This window comes from Coturnix japonica, chromosome 9 (genome assembly GCF_054131305.1).
Source record: "Coturnix japonica strain WE chromosome 9, WE-NBRP24, whole genome shotgun sequence".
NCBI lineage: Eukaryota > Metazoa > Chordata > Aves > Galliformes > Phasianidae > Coturnix > Coturnix japonica.
This window is the reverse complement of record NC_140671.1, coordinates 31321170-31338566: the sequence shown is the minus strand read 5'-3', so window position 1 is coordinate 31338566 and position 17397 is coordinate 31321170. Positions and strand designations below refer to the sequence as shown.

Genomic DNA, 17397 nt, shown 5'->3' with positions numbered 1-17397 from the left:
GGCGCCGCGCGGGGCCTGCCGGTCGTTTCCTGTCTTGCCGGAAGTACGTCATCACTTCGCGACACAAGAGGAGAGGACCCGCCATCATGGTTCATCTCGGTGAGTACCCGCGGTCGCGGCCCGTTGTTGTTGTACCGAGCGCCCCGTGACCGCCCGGCGCTGTCCCGCAGGTGGCGGCCTCCTGAGGGGTCATTACCGGGGCGGACACGTCGTCATCCGTTTCGCCCTCGGCGGCTGCACCAACCGCCCGTTCTACCGCATCGTGGCGGCGCACAGCAAACGGGCCCGGGACGGGAAGTACCTGGAGCAGCTGGGCTGCATCGACCCGCTGCCCAACGCGCACGGAGAGAAAGTGGCGGGGCTGAACCTGGAGCGGCTGCGGCACTGGCTGGGATGCGGCGCGCAGCTGACACGGCCGGCAGAGAAACTGCTGGGTACGTGACGGAGGAACGGGGACGGGACGGGGACGGGACGCGGCGGTTCGTGTCGCTGAGCGCGGCTCGTTTCAGGCCTGGCCGGGTTCCTGCCGCTGCACCCCATGACCGTCACCAACGCCGAGCGGATCCGGCGGCGGCAGCGACGAGCACAAGGATCCATCGCGCCCCCTGCGGACGGCGGAGCGCAGGAACCCGGCACCGCGCAGCCCCCGAGTGAACAGTGAGTGAACAGTGAGTGAACAGTGAGTGAACAGTGAGTGAACAGTGAGCGAGCAGTGAGCGAGCAGTGAGCGAGCAGTGAGTGAACAGTGAGTGAACAGTGAGTGAACAGTGAGCGAGCAGTGAGTGAACAGTGAGCGCTGCTCCCCGCGCACAGTACGGCATTAAAACGCGATGTGTGTGTGTGTGTATGTTCCTTCCTGTGTACGTGTTGTTCTCTCCCACCTTCGCTCTGAAGAGTTGACAGCCAACTTGACCCGCAGCAGCGATGATGGGACGTCCCCAGCCATCATGGAGCACAGAACCGGACCCGGAGGCACACGAGGCTCTTCATTAAGGCACATCAGCAGCTTCCATTTGCTTGCCGTGCTGCTCACGTTTGATTCACTGGCTCTGATACAACATTAATGGGCAGTTCAGTGATCTGTGAGCACACACACACACAAATGAACTGCACCCACATTTCTGCTTTAGTTTCCCCAGCACAGCTCTGAGCCCATCTGTTCTCTCAGAAGCACGGGGGGTTCCTGTCCCTGAAGACACCTTGAGGGGGTGGTTCAGCAGCACAGATCGTACCTCACACTGCTGGCACATCGCTCACCTCATCCACAGGAAGCGCTGACAGGCTGATAACTGCAAACTCCATGCTTAAAGAAAGCTGCACATTAAACATGAACCTCTAGCACAGTTATGAGACAATTCATTACGTGCTTCTAACTCCCTCTCCCCATTTTCCTTTCTTCTGTACACGTCCTTTAAATACAGATATGAGCACCCACAAGTGACTTCCATTAAGCAACCTTTAATTTTTAAGTCATTAATCTATACAGTCTAAACTATGGCACAGCATGGTATCGCTTTCCTGCCCCAGCTCCTCCCTTTTACCTCTAAGCAGCAGCCCACAGACTTAGACCAGTTAAACGCTGTATTGCAGCTCACAGCTCAGCAGTGACCACACAGCAATTCTGTAAAATGCAACATGTAACAAAAGGAGAATAAGCGAATAATTAATTCTTGTTGTTTTTTAATCGTTATTATGGATTTAGTGCAACTTCCAAGGAATTCTGCATCATGGTGACACATTGGACACCCACAATATCACTAAAAACCCAAATTAAGACGCACCGATATTGAACTTAAAATAGAAAATGTAATATATATTCAATTGTGCAATGCATTTCAACATAGCAATAGGTTTATAACTATATGTATTTCCTACTCTTATTTACAGAGGAAAAGAGTGACACACGCGACCATCGAATATAATAATAGAATATCCCAAGTTGGAAGAAACCCACAGGGATCCTTCAGTCCAACCTCAGCTCTGCACAACACCTAAAACTCAAACCCTGTGTCTGAGAGCATTGTCCAAATGCTTCTTGAACTCTGGCAGCTTGGGGCTGTGACCACTGCTCTGAGGAGCCTCTTCCAGTGCTGGAAAATACACTGGTAACAGTCATTTGAGTGTCTAAGTTTGCTAAGACAAAGAATTAAAGGTTACACAGCAGACCAAAACAATTCCAGTCAGCTCTTTAGATTGTTGCCAACCAGGCACTCAGAAGTGCCGAGTGTGCTGCTCATACACCAGGTCCAGTTTCATCCCAAATAATGTTGGAGGTGCCTGATAATGAAAGCTGCACGACACAGGTGTGACAGTGGGCAATGCCTTGTAGGCCAGAACAGATGGGATCAGGATGAACAGTCCTCAGTCTGACACTGCTGTCTCTGAATGCTTGGCTTTGTAAGGTCAGAAACGTTCCTCCAGGAAAGTAAAGACCAAACAGCACAAAACTTCCTTCTCACAGAAAAACAAAGTGGGGAACTTAAAAATGAAAGGTTCTTACACACTGTACGTTATGTTTTAAGCACTATAGTATGCCACAACAGCTAAAGATTATGCAAGTTAGTTCATCTTGATATTGCACATCACACATAAAATGAACTTAAGTGAACAGTCAAGAACAACTCATTGAAGGAGTCAATCTCCAGAAAAAACCTGCTGCTTCTGTCCTAGATAAGAACAAAAAGAGCCTCTAAAGGGATGCCATGCACAGTGCTCCTAAGCACTCAAATGCCCTTCTGCCATGGGAAACCTCTGCACCCTACTCACAGCAGTACAGATGTACAGCTCCAGCTGACAAACCACTGATCCCTCGGCAGATTTTAAAACGTGAGGTACAACTGTATGAGAAATAAGGATGATGTGCCAGTGGCTTTTGGCTTTCACATAAATGGTTTCTCTTAAATCCTTAACCTAATTGTGAGAATAAACTTTAGTTACCAAGAGAAACTTGGCTCACAAAAAAAAGCCAACAAAAACAACCCTCCTACCCATCCTGTTAACATTAACCATTGTAGCGTCAGTTAAAAGTCTAACACAGGAGTATGCACAGATCAGAAACCATCACTATGGACCACGGTCAGAACTTACAGAGCAGAGTCTGGAGCCAGTTCCATCCCACAGCATCTTCTTGTAGCGGATCTGCTGACTGGAGTTCTGTGCACATGGAAGCCCAGCCACGGGCCTTCAGAGTACTTGCATTGTGCTCTGAAGTTCTGAGAAGCACACCCCAGGGCCAGCTCTAACACAGGCGGAAGGTGAGACCCACGTGTTGCCCTCACTGCTTCCTGAGGTCCTGCAGGAATTGTAGCCCTCAACAACCAAGGGCCAGGCAACTTTTGCTCAGAAGGCTGGTGGTACACCACAGCAATGGAGCCCCACAGCTCACTGCCACCGTTGGGGTCCACCTGCCCAAGCACTGGTCTTCCGGGTCCCCCCCTGAGGAAAAATGGCACCGTATGGCAGCTGGAGGGAAGGTCCCACACTGCCACCAATGCTTCCCACTGCTGTGATCACCAGTCCTGGAAACACAGACCAGCCTTCACCAACTTGAGAAAGATGCACAGTGCCAGGCACTGCCCCCTCCTGCAGGCAGGGGGAAGTTCAGCAAAACTGGCACACACCTTTCTGTGGCTTCCCATACCCAGTGCCAGCACGGTCACACACAGCACACCTCCAGTTGCTGCCATCCTAAGGGCACGAGCCCACCTTACCGTAATGGTTGAGGACAAGAATGGTGCAAGTGAGGTAGCCAAGGCTGCAGCAGCTTCTCCCATTTACTGGTCCTGCACATGGGGCAGGAGAGGGCTCTGCTCCTCAGGGGGTGGCAGCTCCTCAGTGGACAGGGTTGGCTCATAGATGACGCAAAGGGAGGAGAAGAGGCAGCCCAGGAAGGACACCAGGCTGGCAAAGTACATGGTGCCACTGGCACTGCCCACAGCTGTCGTCAGCGGCCCCATGGCCAGGGCCACCAGGATCTGCGCCAAGAAGTACTGGCAGCTGAGTAGGGAGATATCAACACCCATCCCACGCCGTGTACCCTCTGCGTGCGAGCCTGCAAACTGCAGGGAACACAGTGTGAGGAGGTGTCACCAGCAGCCCCGATCCCCATCCTGCCTGCGGCTCACCTCACAGCTCTGGTAGTAGTCACAGAGTAGAGAGTAGGGCAGCGTGCAGAGCGTGGCAAACAGAATGCCATAGGTGGTGCACAGTGACAGTACCACGTAGATATTCCTGGAGAGTGTGGCCAACCCGGTACCCAGCCCAAAGGCCAAATACGCAATGAAGTACAGCGTGCGTGTGCTGAACCGCTCCTCCAGCTTCTCCAGTGCAGCTACAAGACAACAGTGTGGAAATTTGCAATGAACCATGACTCCCCTGGAGTTAGCAGGGCTTCACCATCGGGCCACACAGCCCAGACACTGGGACAGCCCCAACTCAGCAGCAATCATCACAGCTTTATGCAATAGTATATAAATAGTAGCTTTCCATACAAGCACAAAGGCAGACAATGCAGAGCTGGCGCTGCATTACACCACTGAGCTCCATTGGAGGCACACGGGTACTGAATACCACTGTACCCAAACTATGTCTCTGCTGGCTGCATATATTTCTGGACTCAACATGGTGATAACTGCTTCAGCTATCGTGCCACGTGGCAGGCTATGTGCAACATAAAAGCCAGAGTTGTTACTGCAGAAATACCACTTAAGGACCAGGTGTATCTTTCTGATAGGAGTGTCTATGGTGACTGTACGCAGTACCTGAATAGAAAGCAGCACTGAATGCATAGATGCACATTCCCCAGCAGCCCATGGTGACCCCAGCGTTGTACTTCTGATATTCATCTGAGTTGTGAGGGGCTTTTGGATTCCCTTCAAACACTACTTCTCCCATAAAGTCAGTGTAGAAGAGCAGCATCCCCTCAAATGAGAGCCATCCTGAAAGAAGCCAGAAGTAACACATTAGGACTGCAGATGATCATTTTCCTCTTGTAAGCCACGAATACTACAATATAAACCACAACTGAAAACAGTTCATGCAATGTATTACATAATGTTTAGCAACATCCACATTTATCTGAGACTTCTGCTCTCTGTGCATTTTGCTGTTTGTCAAAGATGTTCACGATTTTAACTATCAAGATTTATACCTTGAATTCACATATGGAATACTATAGGCTTAATGCTGGCCACGTGCCACTGGTTTAGCAAGAAAGAAAAATCCATTATAGTCTGAATTGCCTGGCCAAGTTCCACACAGTCACTCATTGGATATTAATTCCAGATGCTGCTGTCCTCCTGACTTGGTTTACAGGCACTCCTGTGGCATTACATTCAGTGTTGTTTCTTATTCTAGCAAAAACATCCATTTAACAGATGCATTGATCTAAACAAAAATTATTCCTTTTCTAAGCAAGTCAGTTTTACAGTTCTAGGGGCTTTTTTCTTTTTTTTTTTTTTTTTAATCTTTTTTTCCCCTCAACATTCTAAGAAAATAAATAACAGAAAGTACCTCATTGGTGAGTGTGTATGGAACAAATTACATTCTCTTCAGTTTGCAGCCACTGCAGCAATAAAATACTTACAAAGAATCACACAACATAGACTACCTTGTGGTGAAAACAAGAATGAATGATTTCATTACCTAGGAAGTGGTTGATGCAGAGGTTACGAAGAGCTTTGGGCATGTGGCAGATGGTTGAGCAAAGAAGTTTCATGGAGAGTGGTTGCTCAGAGGTCTCGCCTGATCCATTCAGTTCACTCTCATACTTAACACCATCCAGCAGGATATTAGCAACCTGCAACATAAGAACTTCCAGGTCAACAAACACTAAGAGTAATCCAAAAGACCTTTGAGCAAACCTGTGCAATATTATTATGCATCTACCTAATGATCTGAAGGTTAAACTGCTGCTCAGTTGTTCATCCGGGGATTAAGAACGGTGTACTCAGCTAAGAACATCAGCAAATTCAGCCTTAGAACAAGTGTTAAATGGCAGCACTGTGCTACAGCTTTGAGTGTACTTGAAACAGCACTCTGTACTGCTCCAAAGAATTCATCAACCATGTTCAGACGCCAGCATAGGGAAAGCATAAATTTCAGTTCTGTTAATACGAGCTGTACCCACAGTCAGGTGATTTTGGTCCCTGAAGTTTTAGAGATAGTGAAGGAAAAGCGGACGGTTTGAACTGAAACACACTGTCATTGCTCACTGCCTCAGTGGCTGATTTCTACAGGCACAGTGCATATAAAATCCTGGCCCTAACAAAGTCTCTCACAAACTGAAAAGTACAGCAACAAACAAAAATCAACCAAGCAAAACCAAAAATAAACAAACAAAAGAAACCAACCAAAGCCTCTCCCCCCTCCCTCCCCAAAGGAAAAGAAAAAAAAAAAGAAAAAGAAAACTAAACAGAGAACAGTTTACCTCATCCTGGATCATAAAAAAATGGGTCAGCATACAGAGGTCTCAGACATTCCAAGTAATCACCAACAGTGGGAGGTGAGGTCAGAGTCTTATCCCTGGGTAAAGAAAACCTCACCTCCCTGATGAAACCAGATGCAATGACTGCCATAAGGAGAAGCTCATGGGAGATTCCTATCCCTGGCCCTATCTTGCAGGTATTTCTGTGGAAAGGGAAGATACAGGCTCAATAAAAATGTGTCCTTTTCTGCTCTCACATGGTAGCTTCCTAAGTGGCGAAGGAGAGCTAAAAATGCCAGCCTAACTTTCACACACGGCCTGAAGAGGAGGGGAACACTTCCATATCTGCTCTCTTAACAAAGGCACATGAAAGACCATTAATGAATCATAATTCATATCCTATCCACAATTTTTCCAACAAAGCCATGGCAGGTACTCTGTTCCCCCAGTGACTTTTACAAGTAAACAGTCATGAGCAGCCTTTAGCAATGAATTTGTGCACTAAACATTTAAAAATCATACATAGAGATTAAACAAACGCTTGGGTTTACATGGTCGTATAATTGATTTTCTGCCCTTACCTGTTGGCTGAATGTTACATTTCTTCTTCTGCTATTTTCTGGACAATGTCCTGTTACAATATCTGGAATGGCCAAGCTCTGAGGTCTTTTCAGAATGCCTGATGACCGTGGCTTTATTGCATCCAGGGAGCCCACCCTCAGTGCCTCTCCATCAGGCCCTGGAATTATGCTCCGCTCCCCTTGCTCCAGAGTTCCATTTTCTTGTTGGTAACAACCATCTGGCACCCGAGGAAAGCTGACACTGACAGGCTGCCTGGGCAAGCTAGATGGAAGTGCTAAGTAACTACTGTGCCCACCTGTAAAACAGTCTATAAGCACACTGTCAATATTTGAAGTCCCAAATGATGATGCAAATTCGTTAATTCCTGTCAAGGAATTGTCTCTGCTGATAAAACTGCCATACTTGGGTGTGAGCGGGCTGAGGGGAGAAACGGGGCTTGTAAAACTTGCATATAAGTGAGCCGAGTTATGAGAAGCAAAGTTTTCATTCACACCCTCTTCAAAGAAGAGAGGTGGAGAAGGAGGGAGAGGAAGACTTGGACTCTTCATCACCTTTTTCTTCCTGCTAAAGGACCCTAGGGGTCTTTCTGGAATGCTAATTAGAGTCAGCACAGTAGTAACAGTCAGTATTATTGATGTGAAGACATAGATGACACGCAGTTGCCCTCCCACAGCTTTTCCAAAACTGGTTTTATCCCAATGTATTCCTCCAATAACATAACCAAAGCCACCTCCAAGACCTGGTGGAAAAACAGAGCTGAGATTATCTTCCCTAGCCAATCCACGAAGTCAGTAACAGCACAGTACCATTTGTCTAATCATTTAGCAGTAAAATCCAACGTGCTACCTCTGTTTTACCACTTAATCCCTTTTCAACTCAAATGCAGTAATAAACACACGTATCTGCACCACACAGACAGTCTTTCCATACAATGAACAGAAAGAGAGAGAAGGTTAGTGATGCAAATGCAATGACATAAATAATTTTAAATGCAAGTTCTTCCTTTGCTGAAGACAAATCACTTTATCTCCAGTAATTCCAGTCTGTAAAATAGAAGTGCTCACTAACCTCAAGTCAAGGCCCTGCAATCAGCCAGGACTGTTTTTCTGAAGTCTATTTTCTTCATTCACTTTGAACACAGATCTACATGTGTCCAAGACAGACCTAATCACTTCAGAAGCATAGCAAGCCCATTATTCAGCAGTGTGTCCAATGTACTAAGTACCACTGCATTACTACAGATAAATAGAAAATTCTGATGCACCAACTGTATCTGTCACTTTTCATATGGTGAAAACATTATGACACTGTCTTCTTTCTTATGAAGATGTTAAGGAACACAGAACAGTCTCCTGACAGACAGGAAAATTACACTACAGTGATAAGAGAGCAGAGTGCATAGGATAAACCCTTTGCTCTCCAATACAGCAACTAAAAAGAAAAAACCACTTGTGATAATCTGAACCTTCTGCCTGAGGGGTCATTTCTGGAGGGTTGTAAAACATCTCAAGAAATCTTAAAAAAAAACAAAACAGGACTGTCCTGTTGACTTCTGTCAGCCACAAAAGCCTTCTGCAGTAAACAAAAGCCTTCTTTCAAAGTTGATTCTTGCTTTCTCTACAGGTATTCAGCTTACGCAAATGCACAAAAAGACCAATAATTTACACTCTGGTTTCTCACAGAATGGCTTTTTGGACTCACGTCATCCAAGAAGCATCAAGAAAGCATACCTGCTAACAAGGCATGGATGTTGAGGCCCCTGTCTTGATCCGCTGGGCTGCACACATCCATCATGTAGGCATGGCTGGGATTGTCTGCTGAATCTGCACTGAAGTCCATGAGGACAACACCACAGACTGTAAGAACGATCCCCCATTTGTGGTTATTCACAGTGTCAGACAAGGCACTCCCAATATCTCTGCCATTCAGCATAAGCGAGAGCCCAAGCAGCGCACCTGGGAATAAGAACAAATTAAATTAGAATCAAACACTTCCAAACAAGAGAAACTGCAACTTCCCATGTTCTCTAAAAGCAGTCTTGTAGTAAGCACTGTTGGTCCTGTTCACATCACAGACTTGGGGATGTACGTGGCTCACAGAACACGCAATCCTTGCACACTGTTAAACTTTACAAGTGCCTGGAGTCGTGGCTAGTCAAAAAGCAGCACTCCTGACCTTCAAAACGTCACCTCTTCTAACTGACAAGACAGTGGATCTCCAGCTGACAAAGCACCATCACCTCAGTGACATTTACCATCAGACCCACAACACTTGAGAGGCCCACAGCTACATATCATAGCAGAGAGATGCATCATCATCTACCTTGCAATCATTTCTACAATACACACCTACTGCTAAGACCAGAATGAAAGGTCTTCTCCTCCCGAATCGGGATGTGCATCTGTCACTCCAGGCCCCCAGCAAAGGCTGCAGCAGAAACCCTAAAAAAGGAAATAACCAACACATTAAATTCTTCTACAAGTCTGTTTCACATGGGCTTTAAATGGGTAAGTTAGAAGATGGTTAAAGGCAGGACACCATGGCACAGTAGTATCTCCAGTCAGTATCAGACACTCTATACTACACAGAGTCTAGTGCCTGGCACTTCTCACACTGGGGACTGGACAGTGTAGTGCACCAGTGCCCATCCAGGACTGCTATGACAATGCAATTCATTCTGTGTCATCAGCACAACAGACTTTAACACCAGATGAAAAAAGTACAACAGTTTTAAGCTCCTTACCACCTATTTCACTTATACCCCTTATATTGGAGATCCTTTACTAAATTAACTTGGAAAACAGCAAGAATAAACATGGAAGTTAGAAAGGTACCTGTCTGTGATTAGGGGCCTAAGTTGGTAAAAGAATAGACCTTCTGGTCATACCAGGCTCATTTCAGGTTAGACTATTTTCCATTCAGTTGTTTAAAGCTATGGCTAGTACTTCTTAACCATGACATCACAAGGAATATACTTCTGAAGAGCCAAGGCAGAGAAAACCAGATGTATCCCCTGCAGGGCAGAACAAAGCACGAGGAAAGGAACAGTGTACCCAGAAGTTACCTAGTATGGGGCTGATGAACCACACCATTCCGTACAGCTGGTCTGGCAGCCCCATCTGAAGCAACACAGGTGTAACATAGGCTGTTTCCATGGCATAGCTAAACTCAAGCCCAAAGAGAATGCACCCATTAAACAGGAGTTCCAGGAAAGATCTCTGAGGCTGGAGATCCCCAAAGCCAATGAAGTCAATAGGACAGGGAGTATTTGGCGGTGGTGGTGGTGAAGGGCGGATTAATTTCCTCCTTTTCGGATGTCTCTTGAAGTTATTAGCCCGGTGACTTATGTGCTGTGTGACCGACCCAGAATAGCCTGGAACTTGTGGCCTCCACGTCTCCTGAGAAACCACACTTGGCAAAAGCGCACCATCACTGACGGGGGTTGTTGCAGATGGTGGAATCATGGCTGGGAGTCTGGAAGAAAAACAGCTCAGAATAAGATGGTTGAATAAGAAAAGCTTTGTGGAATTTCCTTTACTGAAGTTCAAGCCATTTCTGAGTATTTCACATATTGAGTGCATAGCGAGCAGAATCCTGCTGGGCTGAACTCCAGACCAACAGTGCCATGAGATACACGCTGCTCTCACCTCCAGCTCAGCGCTCCATTCTTATCACTGACCCGGCAGGGCACAGCACAGCGCTCTGCTGGACACAGCAGGGCCTCAGGCTGTTCCCAAAGCACACCATGACCATTAGAGGAATATTGCATGTTCCTTCCACACCATTTTTTAAAAGCGTAGGAGAAAACAAGTTCAAGCCATTGCCTCCTGCAGGGCAGGTCATACACTACTAAACAGAACTTCTCTCCTTTTGCATCCACCACATCTCTGGGCAACCTATGCCAGTGCTCACCACCTCCATTTAAAAAACCTCTTCCTTACATCCAATATAAATCTTTCAGTTTGGAACCCAAACCATTTCCCTTTGTTCTGTCACAACAAACCCCATGTCCCCTTCTTTCCTATGGCCCCTTCAGACACTGACAGGCTGCTTTCAGCTCTCCCTGCCACCTTCTGTTCCCCAGCTGCACAGCCCAGTTCAGCCTGTCCTTGAGGGAGCTGTTCCATCCCTCGGAGCATTTCTGTGTCCCTGCTGTACATACATAACACTGTCCAACCGCGTATTGGATGCTCTCAGCTTTGTGCCCCCCAAATACGTCCACAAATGACATCTGTCACACCAGCAGCCACGCACATTAACTGTCAGGGTTTTGGGTCCATGTGGCTCTGACCCCTATCTGCACAGTCACATCATGTCACGAGCAGGGACCCAAACCCACTTGTGATTTGGCCCCCGAAGGGACTCGAGCCCACACTGAAGGTGTGAACTGACTCGTAGCGGCCCCGCAGTGCAGCCCTGCATGCTTCCCACCGCCAAACAAACCAGCCCAGCCCTGGGAGACCTCAATTGCAATGTACAGGTAGGCCATGCCCTCAGGTAACGTTATTAATCACAGCTACCACGGGAACTCACCCACAGGGGCTCAGAGGCCTCCCCAGAGTGCACCAATGGACGATCCCCACAACAACTCTGGTCTCCCTACCCCCGAGCGGCAGTTTGAAAGCTCCTCCCAGCACACACAGCCGGGAGCTGGAGCACGAGCAGCACAATCCAACACGGGACTGTCTGAGCCGCCCGCTCCTACCGCGACGGACGGTCCGTCTGCACCAAGTGCCGAAGGCCCCAACGCGGCGCCGCGCACCGAGCGCGGACACGTCGGGCCGGACTCCCGCGGTACCGCAGCCCCGCAGCCCCGGGCGCTCCGGGCTCAGCCCCTCGCGGCCTCACCTCACCTCGGGCCGGGCCGCACCGCGCCGTGACGCCGCCGCAGCCGCTCCCCGTCCTTCCCCCGGCGGCGGAAGCGGCCGCAGCGCGGGCACCGCCCCCAGAGCGTGGGCTGCAGCGCCGGGAGCAGCGCCGGGAGCGGGCGGAGCGGAGGGAACGGGGGCACAAACCTGAGAGCATCCAATACGCGGTTGGACAGTGCTCCTCGATACATGGCTTCATCCTTACGCCGTCCTGATGGAGCTGGGAGTTGGACTCGATGGGTCCTTTCCAGCTCAAGATGCTCTGTGAGATTTAGTCCAGATAAACCAAATGCAAACATGTCTCCTTTCCATACGTACTACACTATAGAAATAAGTTTATATGCTGTAAATGTGCAGTCGTGTCATCAAGGTCTGTGGCTCACAATGTGGAACACAGAGCATATACAAAGTACAACAGCAAAAAACCAAAACAAGTTTAAACAAGCATTTCAATTATGTGTTCTCAATGTTCATATGGCGAGAAGAGTTTACCATGTAAATTAACACCACCCTGGCTTCCCTTACATGTCAACTGAGTGGGTTCAAGGAAGTCAGTGGGAGGCAAAGCCAACAATGCAGAGCACAAAGCAGTCACACACATGGCGGTTACACAGCACCTGCACGTCTGGCTCCAGCACACCGTCATATGACTGTAATAGCTCCGGTAAATCAGTTCCTGAGCGTGGATTCCACCAGAATCCTACACTACCTACACTAATGAATGCAATTCAAACAGCAGAAACAGCCCCACAGCTGACAAATGCACAAAGCAGGGCATAGTAAAAGCTGGTGAACATTACTTAATGTATTTACTTAAATAAACCATCTTAACAAAGCACCAATTTGGTGTGTGACAAACTGGAACGCTGCCATGGAACAAACATCAGTAACCTGTCGGTGTAGGCCGGAGCTGCTGTACCAACCTGAAACAAGAGCTTACTGCCTTCCCCTGCCACGTGACCTGCACAGCCTGATTCCTCGCTTCTTGTGTGAATCCTGTGAGCTACAGCTGCCGGCCATCGCATCCTGTCATTATCAACATCAAAGCTTTCCTGGCTGCCAGCAGTGTTATTTGTGCAACACAAACTTCTAATCTACCGAAGAAGGAAAACAGAGTTTACATCATTAGCAAGTCCCAGAAATCCTCCAGTCGCTGCTTTTCTGCAGGCCAGGCACAGGGCAGCACAAAGGACGGGGCCACTGCTGTACTGTGGGATGGAGGGGAGCAATGGCAGGTGAAGCAGCACACAGAGGACAGGCCTAAAACACCTGGTTCCGGACAAGCGCAGCTAATATTGATCCAGGCAGCCCAACACAGCAGCACTGCCCTTGTTGGCACAGCAGGGGCACACAGAGGCTGCGTTCTCCAGCAGAGGCTCAGGGCTGGCTCAGGGGTACACACACACATGCAGAGAATTCCACGTTCATGCAAGGAAGTCAGCATGGCCCTGATATGAAGGGCACTGCAGGAACATGGGAGGTGTGCCTGCCTTCTACTGTGCATTTATTAAGACTCTTTTATAAACTGGCTGTGTAACTTGTTTAAATTGACTTTGGGAGCCTATGGGAAGTACTGCCCCACTTCCCTGTGTTTACCGCAGAGGAAATGAGAAACTCACCAGGTCCCTAAGGCCAATTACTTTCTTCAAAACCCAGCACTGTTCTGTGTTTCTGACTCAGTGCACTGTTCAGTTTTCAGCTGAGATGGTATCTGTATCGCATTACAGGATGAGCTGCAATAGCACTCGATGTTAATTGCAATGCACAGACTGCTCCCTTCTGTCCTTTATACCAGCTATCAAGAAAAACCAGAAAGGCTACTTTTGGTGTTTTTAATTTAGCCTCTTCCATCCATCCTGACTGCCTATCAGACAGGAAAGCAGAGGGTGCCATCTGTACCTGCCTCTGTACAGCTTCTCAAGCCTAAGGAGAAATACTGCTACCAAATCTAGTCCACGAACCTGAACCGATACCTTCTGTATTGTCAAAAGGAAAGGAAACAACATACTTCAACATGAGCTACAGCATCTCCTTCAATTTAAAATCACATCATTGTACCAAGCCAAAAGACATTTTTTCACCTTCTCTGCCCTGTTCCATCATTTACAGAGGATTCCCACTATGGGAACAGATCAATTCAACAGTGCCATTTTCTCCATTACTCTCTGCTCTAATCACACTGCACCCTCTTCCACACTTCACTATAGGGTTTTGGAGTACCCTGTGTTATCTAATACCTTGTCTTGTGTTGCAGTGGATTCCACCATTAGCGACTGACACAAAAACAACTGTTGTATGTGCACTCACAGCTGATGGGCAGAAGCCTGTTGTCACCTTTTCTCTATGGTCAGCTGACTGAAGTCGTGATCCCCATATGTGTAACACACATGGCAGAGCAGCTGTTTACTTCTGTTTTGCACAGCACGCACCTATGTAGCAACACACCGATTACATAACAGTAAGCCATAAACTAGAATGAGTCAGACTGCTAAATCCATGCACTGTGTAGATGAGATTTTTACTCCCATCACCTGATAATATAATTGCTTAATTAGCTCCTCCTGAATGTCATGGCTATGGTAGAGGAATGTTCCCATGCAGGACACAGTAAACCTGAATACAAGAAGCGAGTGAACAGTACAAAGATAAATGATTCCTCCACAGCAAAACAGATGTATCTTCCAGTCGTATTTCCTGTGCTGATCTGCTCCTTGCTCTAACATTTTAGGGACGGAACAGAAACAAGACAAAACCATAAGAGTCCGGTCACAAAAACACTATCCGGGGAAGCCTCTCCAATGACAATGATTCCCCTCGCTGGGCTGATTCAAATATTGCACAGACATTTCTTTTTTTCCCTGAAATTCTACTACATGCCTCTGAAGGTAAAGGGGTAATCCCTGTGCTGGCAGGGTTTCCAAAACACCTGCTGCATCACTAAGCATTATGCTATTGCTTTCCTTCAGGCAAGTGGAAAAGACATTGTTAAAGTGGCGCTTATTGCACAGAGCACAGTGAGACTCCACAGCCCCCTGGGCAACCTGTGCCAGTGCTCCATTACCTGCGCAGTAAAGAAGTGGTTCTTGATGTTTAGGCAGAACCTTTCAGTGTTCCAGGTTATGCCCAGCACTTCTTGTTCTGGCAGTGGGCACCACAGGAAATAGTAAGGCTCTTTTGCACTCTTCCTTTGAAACTGATAAGATCTTGAGCCCCCCCCCGGCTGAACCATCCCAGCTCCCAGCCCCATCTCATAAGAGGTGCTGCAGTCTTTGATCATCTCAGTAGTCCTATTTTGGACCTTCCAGTACATCTAGGTCTCCCTTGCACTCGGGGGCCCAGATGTGGACACAGAACTCCAGGTGTGGCTGTACCACTGCTGAGCAGAGCAGGATCACCTGCTTAATGCAGCTTGGTAGAAAGGCTCACAGGTCTGGTATTTGAAATCTACTTGTGTTCTTTCACAATGCAAGCTCATCAGGTTTGAAGCATATTTCCAAGCTTATAAAGCGGCTGAGCTGACATAACACAAACGAATGCATAGGAAGCCACAGGAAACTAAAGCACAACCAATTACCTGTAAGTGAATGCCATTTTTCACAAAGACAATATGAAATGCTGATGAAATGCAGATATTCACTTTTGGGACTATTTGGTGGCTGGTGAGTTATAAGCTTTCACTTCAGGCTGCAACCATCTGCCAGCTGACCTGCTGCTAAGAGTGATTCAAGGAATAACTGTGCTGACAGAGCTGCTTTCCCGGTTCTACAGCTTGTGATTCATGCTCACATTCCCCCTTCTCCTGGGTGAGCACTCAGGGGCCTCTCACTGGTGCTCAGATACGTGCTGCTCCACGGCAGCTTCCCTTTCATCCAAAGCATCATCATGCTCAGAGGGCCTTGGGAAGTTTCCATTTCAGCAATAGCAAAGAAGGGTTAACAAAGAGTGAGGAAATGTCAGAAAAAATACATTTTGCTTTGGCTCCAAGGGAAAGAGAGCTGGCATCTTTTTGAGAGAGAATTTCCTGAGTAATGCTGTGGGCGCTACAGGAAAAGCTGTCATGTTATGTCAGGGATCCAACACCCACTGCTTCCACAGCACCAAATGCTCCTTTCCCTCCTGGCTAAAATGGATGTTGAATACGATGAGCCTGTAGCATTAAAGGGAGTTAAACCACAACTGGATCACACTTTGCTTGGCTAAAAGTATTAAATACAGACACAACCCTGATAGTATTTGTGGAGCCCTGGAAAGGAAAATCCAAGTTGCATATGTCCATTTATAATAAAATAACCTTCTATGAAAAAAGGTTAATAATTCACGTGTGATGCTTCCTTCCCCAGGATCCCCACACGCTACTCAGATAGCAAAGAAACAGGATTCAAAGTGCCATAAGCAACCACAAAAAAGGCCCAGGTCTTACAATTCCCAAGCAAAATTGATTGCCAACTGCTAGGCAAGAGCTTCACAAGTCTCCCAACATCACCTGCCCTTCACTTCACACCTTGAACTACATGTATCCTCACCTCATGTCTCATAGTTTGCCCATAATGATCATGGCCTGGATTAGCTGCTGATCAGGATGTGGAGAGACCAAAAAAAAAAAAAAAAAAAAAGATAGAAGGGGCCGCAAAATAGGAGAGACAGAAAGTCACTGAAAGGAATGAAAGACATCAACAGCACGAGGTGCCTGGAAATAACAGGGATCCTGACTGCTGAACTGTGAATCAAGGAAAAACATCTGGGTAGGAATTACCAAGAAGTTCTCTCAGCACACGTTCCTGAGCATGGCATCCCATAGCAGTAGATCTGCACCACTGCCAGCACCTGTGTGAACAGCTTTCTTAGACTGCCATACAAGATGCTTCAGGGAAGCTTTTCTGAATATTCGTTATGCTGGAACAGACCAGACCTTGGTGCCTCTGTTACCTTCTTGAGTCACCTCCATGGGCTACCAGCCAGAAAACCCAACATGAAATGTGGTCTGGTGCTCTGTTAATAATATACTCTGTGTTTGTTCATGATCTTTAATCACACGGCTTTGTGCTCTGTGGAACATCCTGTCTCTCTCGCCTAAACCAGTTCAGAGGTAAAGATGCTTTGGACTCAATCCAGACTACGTACATATGTTTCTGTCTTGCTCTGGAAGCTGCACCTCAGAGTTCATCCACAACTATCGCAGCTCTCTTACCTTAATTCCTCTTCAGGCTGCTATAAATTTCACTGATAACAGGGCCCTGTATTGAAACCATGTGACTGTCAAGTGCCCTCCCAAAGTCCTCTCTTCATGCTTTCTGCTATTTCTACTCCATGTTCTTACTCAGGTCCCAGCACTTCTACAGATGCTCATACAAGTGCTTTTTCCTTTGATTATGATGCACTAATATCCTATCAGAGAAAGGTGTCTGCATCTGGTTACACTTTTTGGCACAAAACTAAGAACATCTGTTTAAAAAAAGTCTACAATTACATAAATATTAAAGTTAGCAATGCCTTTGAGGTGTAACTTCAACCCTTCATAGGCTG

The 17397-nt window shown here is 47.3% G+C and overlaps 2 protein-coding genes across 15 annotated transcripts in view; one reads left to right on the top strand and one right to left on the bottom strand.

Annotated features, from left to right (window-relative positions):
* Positions 1–67: 67 nt before the first annotated feature.
* Positions 68–2171, top strand: MRPS16 (mitochondrial ribosomal protein S16). 6 transcript variants are annotated; one of them, XM_015882606.3, is made up of 4 exons: positions 68–99; positions 171–434; positions 510–657; positions 1888–2171. In XM_015882606.3, the coding sequence occupies exons 1-4, from the start codon at positions 87–89 to the stop codon at positions 1898–1900; spliced, it is 438 nt and encodes a 145-aa protein (XP_015738092.2). In that variant the 5' UTR covers positions 68–86; the 3' UTR covers positions 1901–2171. The 6 variants fall into 6 exon arrangements, with proteins under 6 accessions (XP_015738092.2, XP_015738094.2, XP_015738090.2 ...); XM_015882608.3 differs by having other exon boundaries at positions 510–668; XM_015882604.3 differs by lacking the exon at positions 1888–2171 and adding an exon at positions 920–1495.
* SLC45A1 (solute carrier family 45 member 1) overlaps positions 1443–17397 on the bottom strand; it is a 29552-nt gene continuing 13597 nt past the window's right edge. For 3 of the 9 annotated variants that reach the window (XM_015882531.2, XM_015882532.3, XM_085509255.1), the window contains exons 2-9: positions 10071–10480; positions 9355–9447; positions 8737–8961; positions 7006–7745; positions 5644–5797; positions 4761–4937; positions 4125–4330; positions 1664–4058 (exon numbers count right to left, since the gene is read on the bottom strand). In XM_015882531.2, coding sequence (XP_015738017.2) covers positions 3774–4058; positions 4125–4330; positions 4761–4937; positions 5644–5797; positions 7006–7745; positions 8737–8961; positions 9355–9447; positions 10071–10470 — 2280 coding nt within the window. In that variant the 5' untranslated portion in view covers positions 10471–10480 and the 3' untranslated portion in view covers positions 1664–3773. Of the gene's footprint in view, positions 1622–1663; positions 4059–4124; positions 4331–4760; positions 4938–5643; positions 5798–6449; positions 6628–7005; positions 7746–8736; positions 8962–9354; positions 9448–10070; positions 10481–11539; positions 11803–11854; positions 12369–12835; positions 12996–17397 lie in introns of those variants that run through there. The other 6 variants (XR_014931889.1, XM_015882530.3, XM_015882529.3 and 3 more) reach the window with 6 other exon arrangements.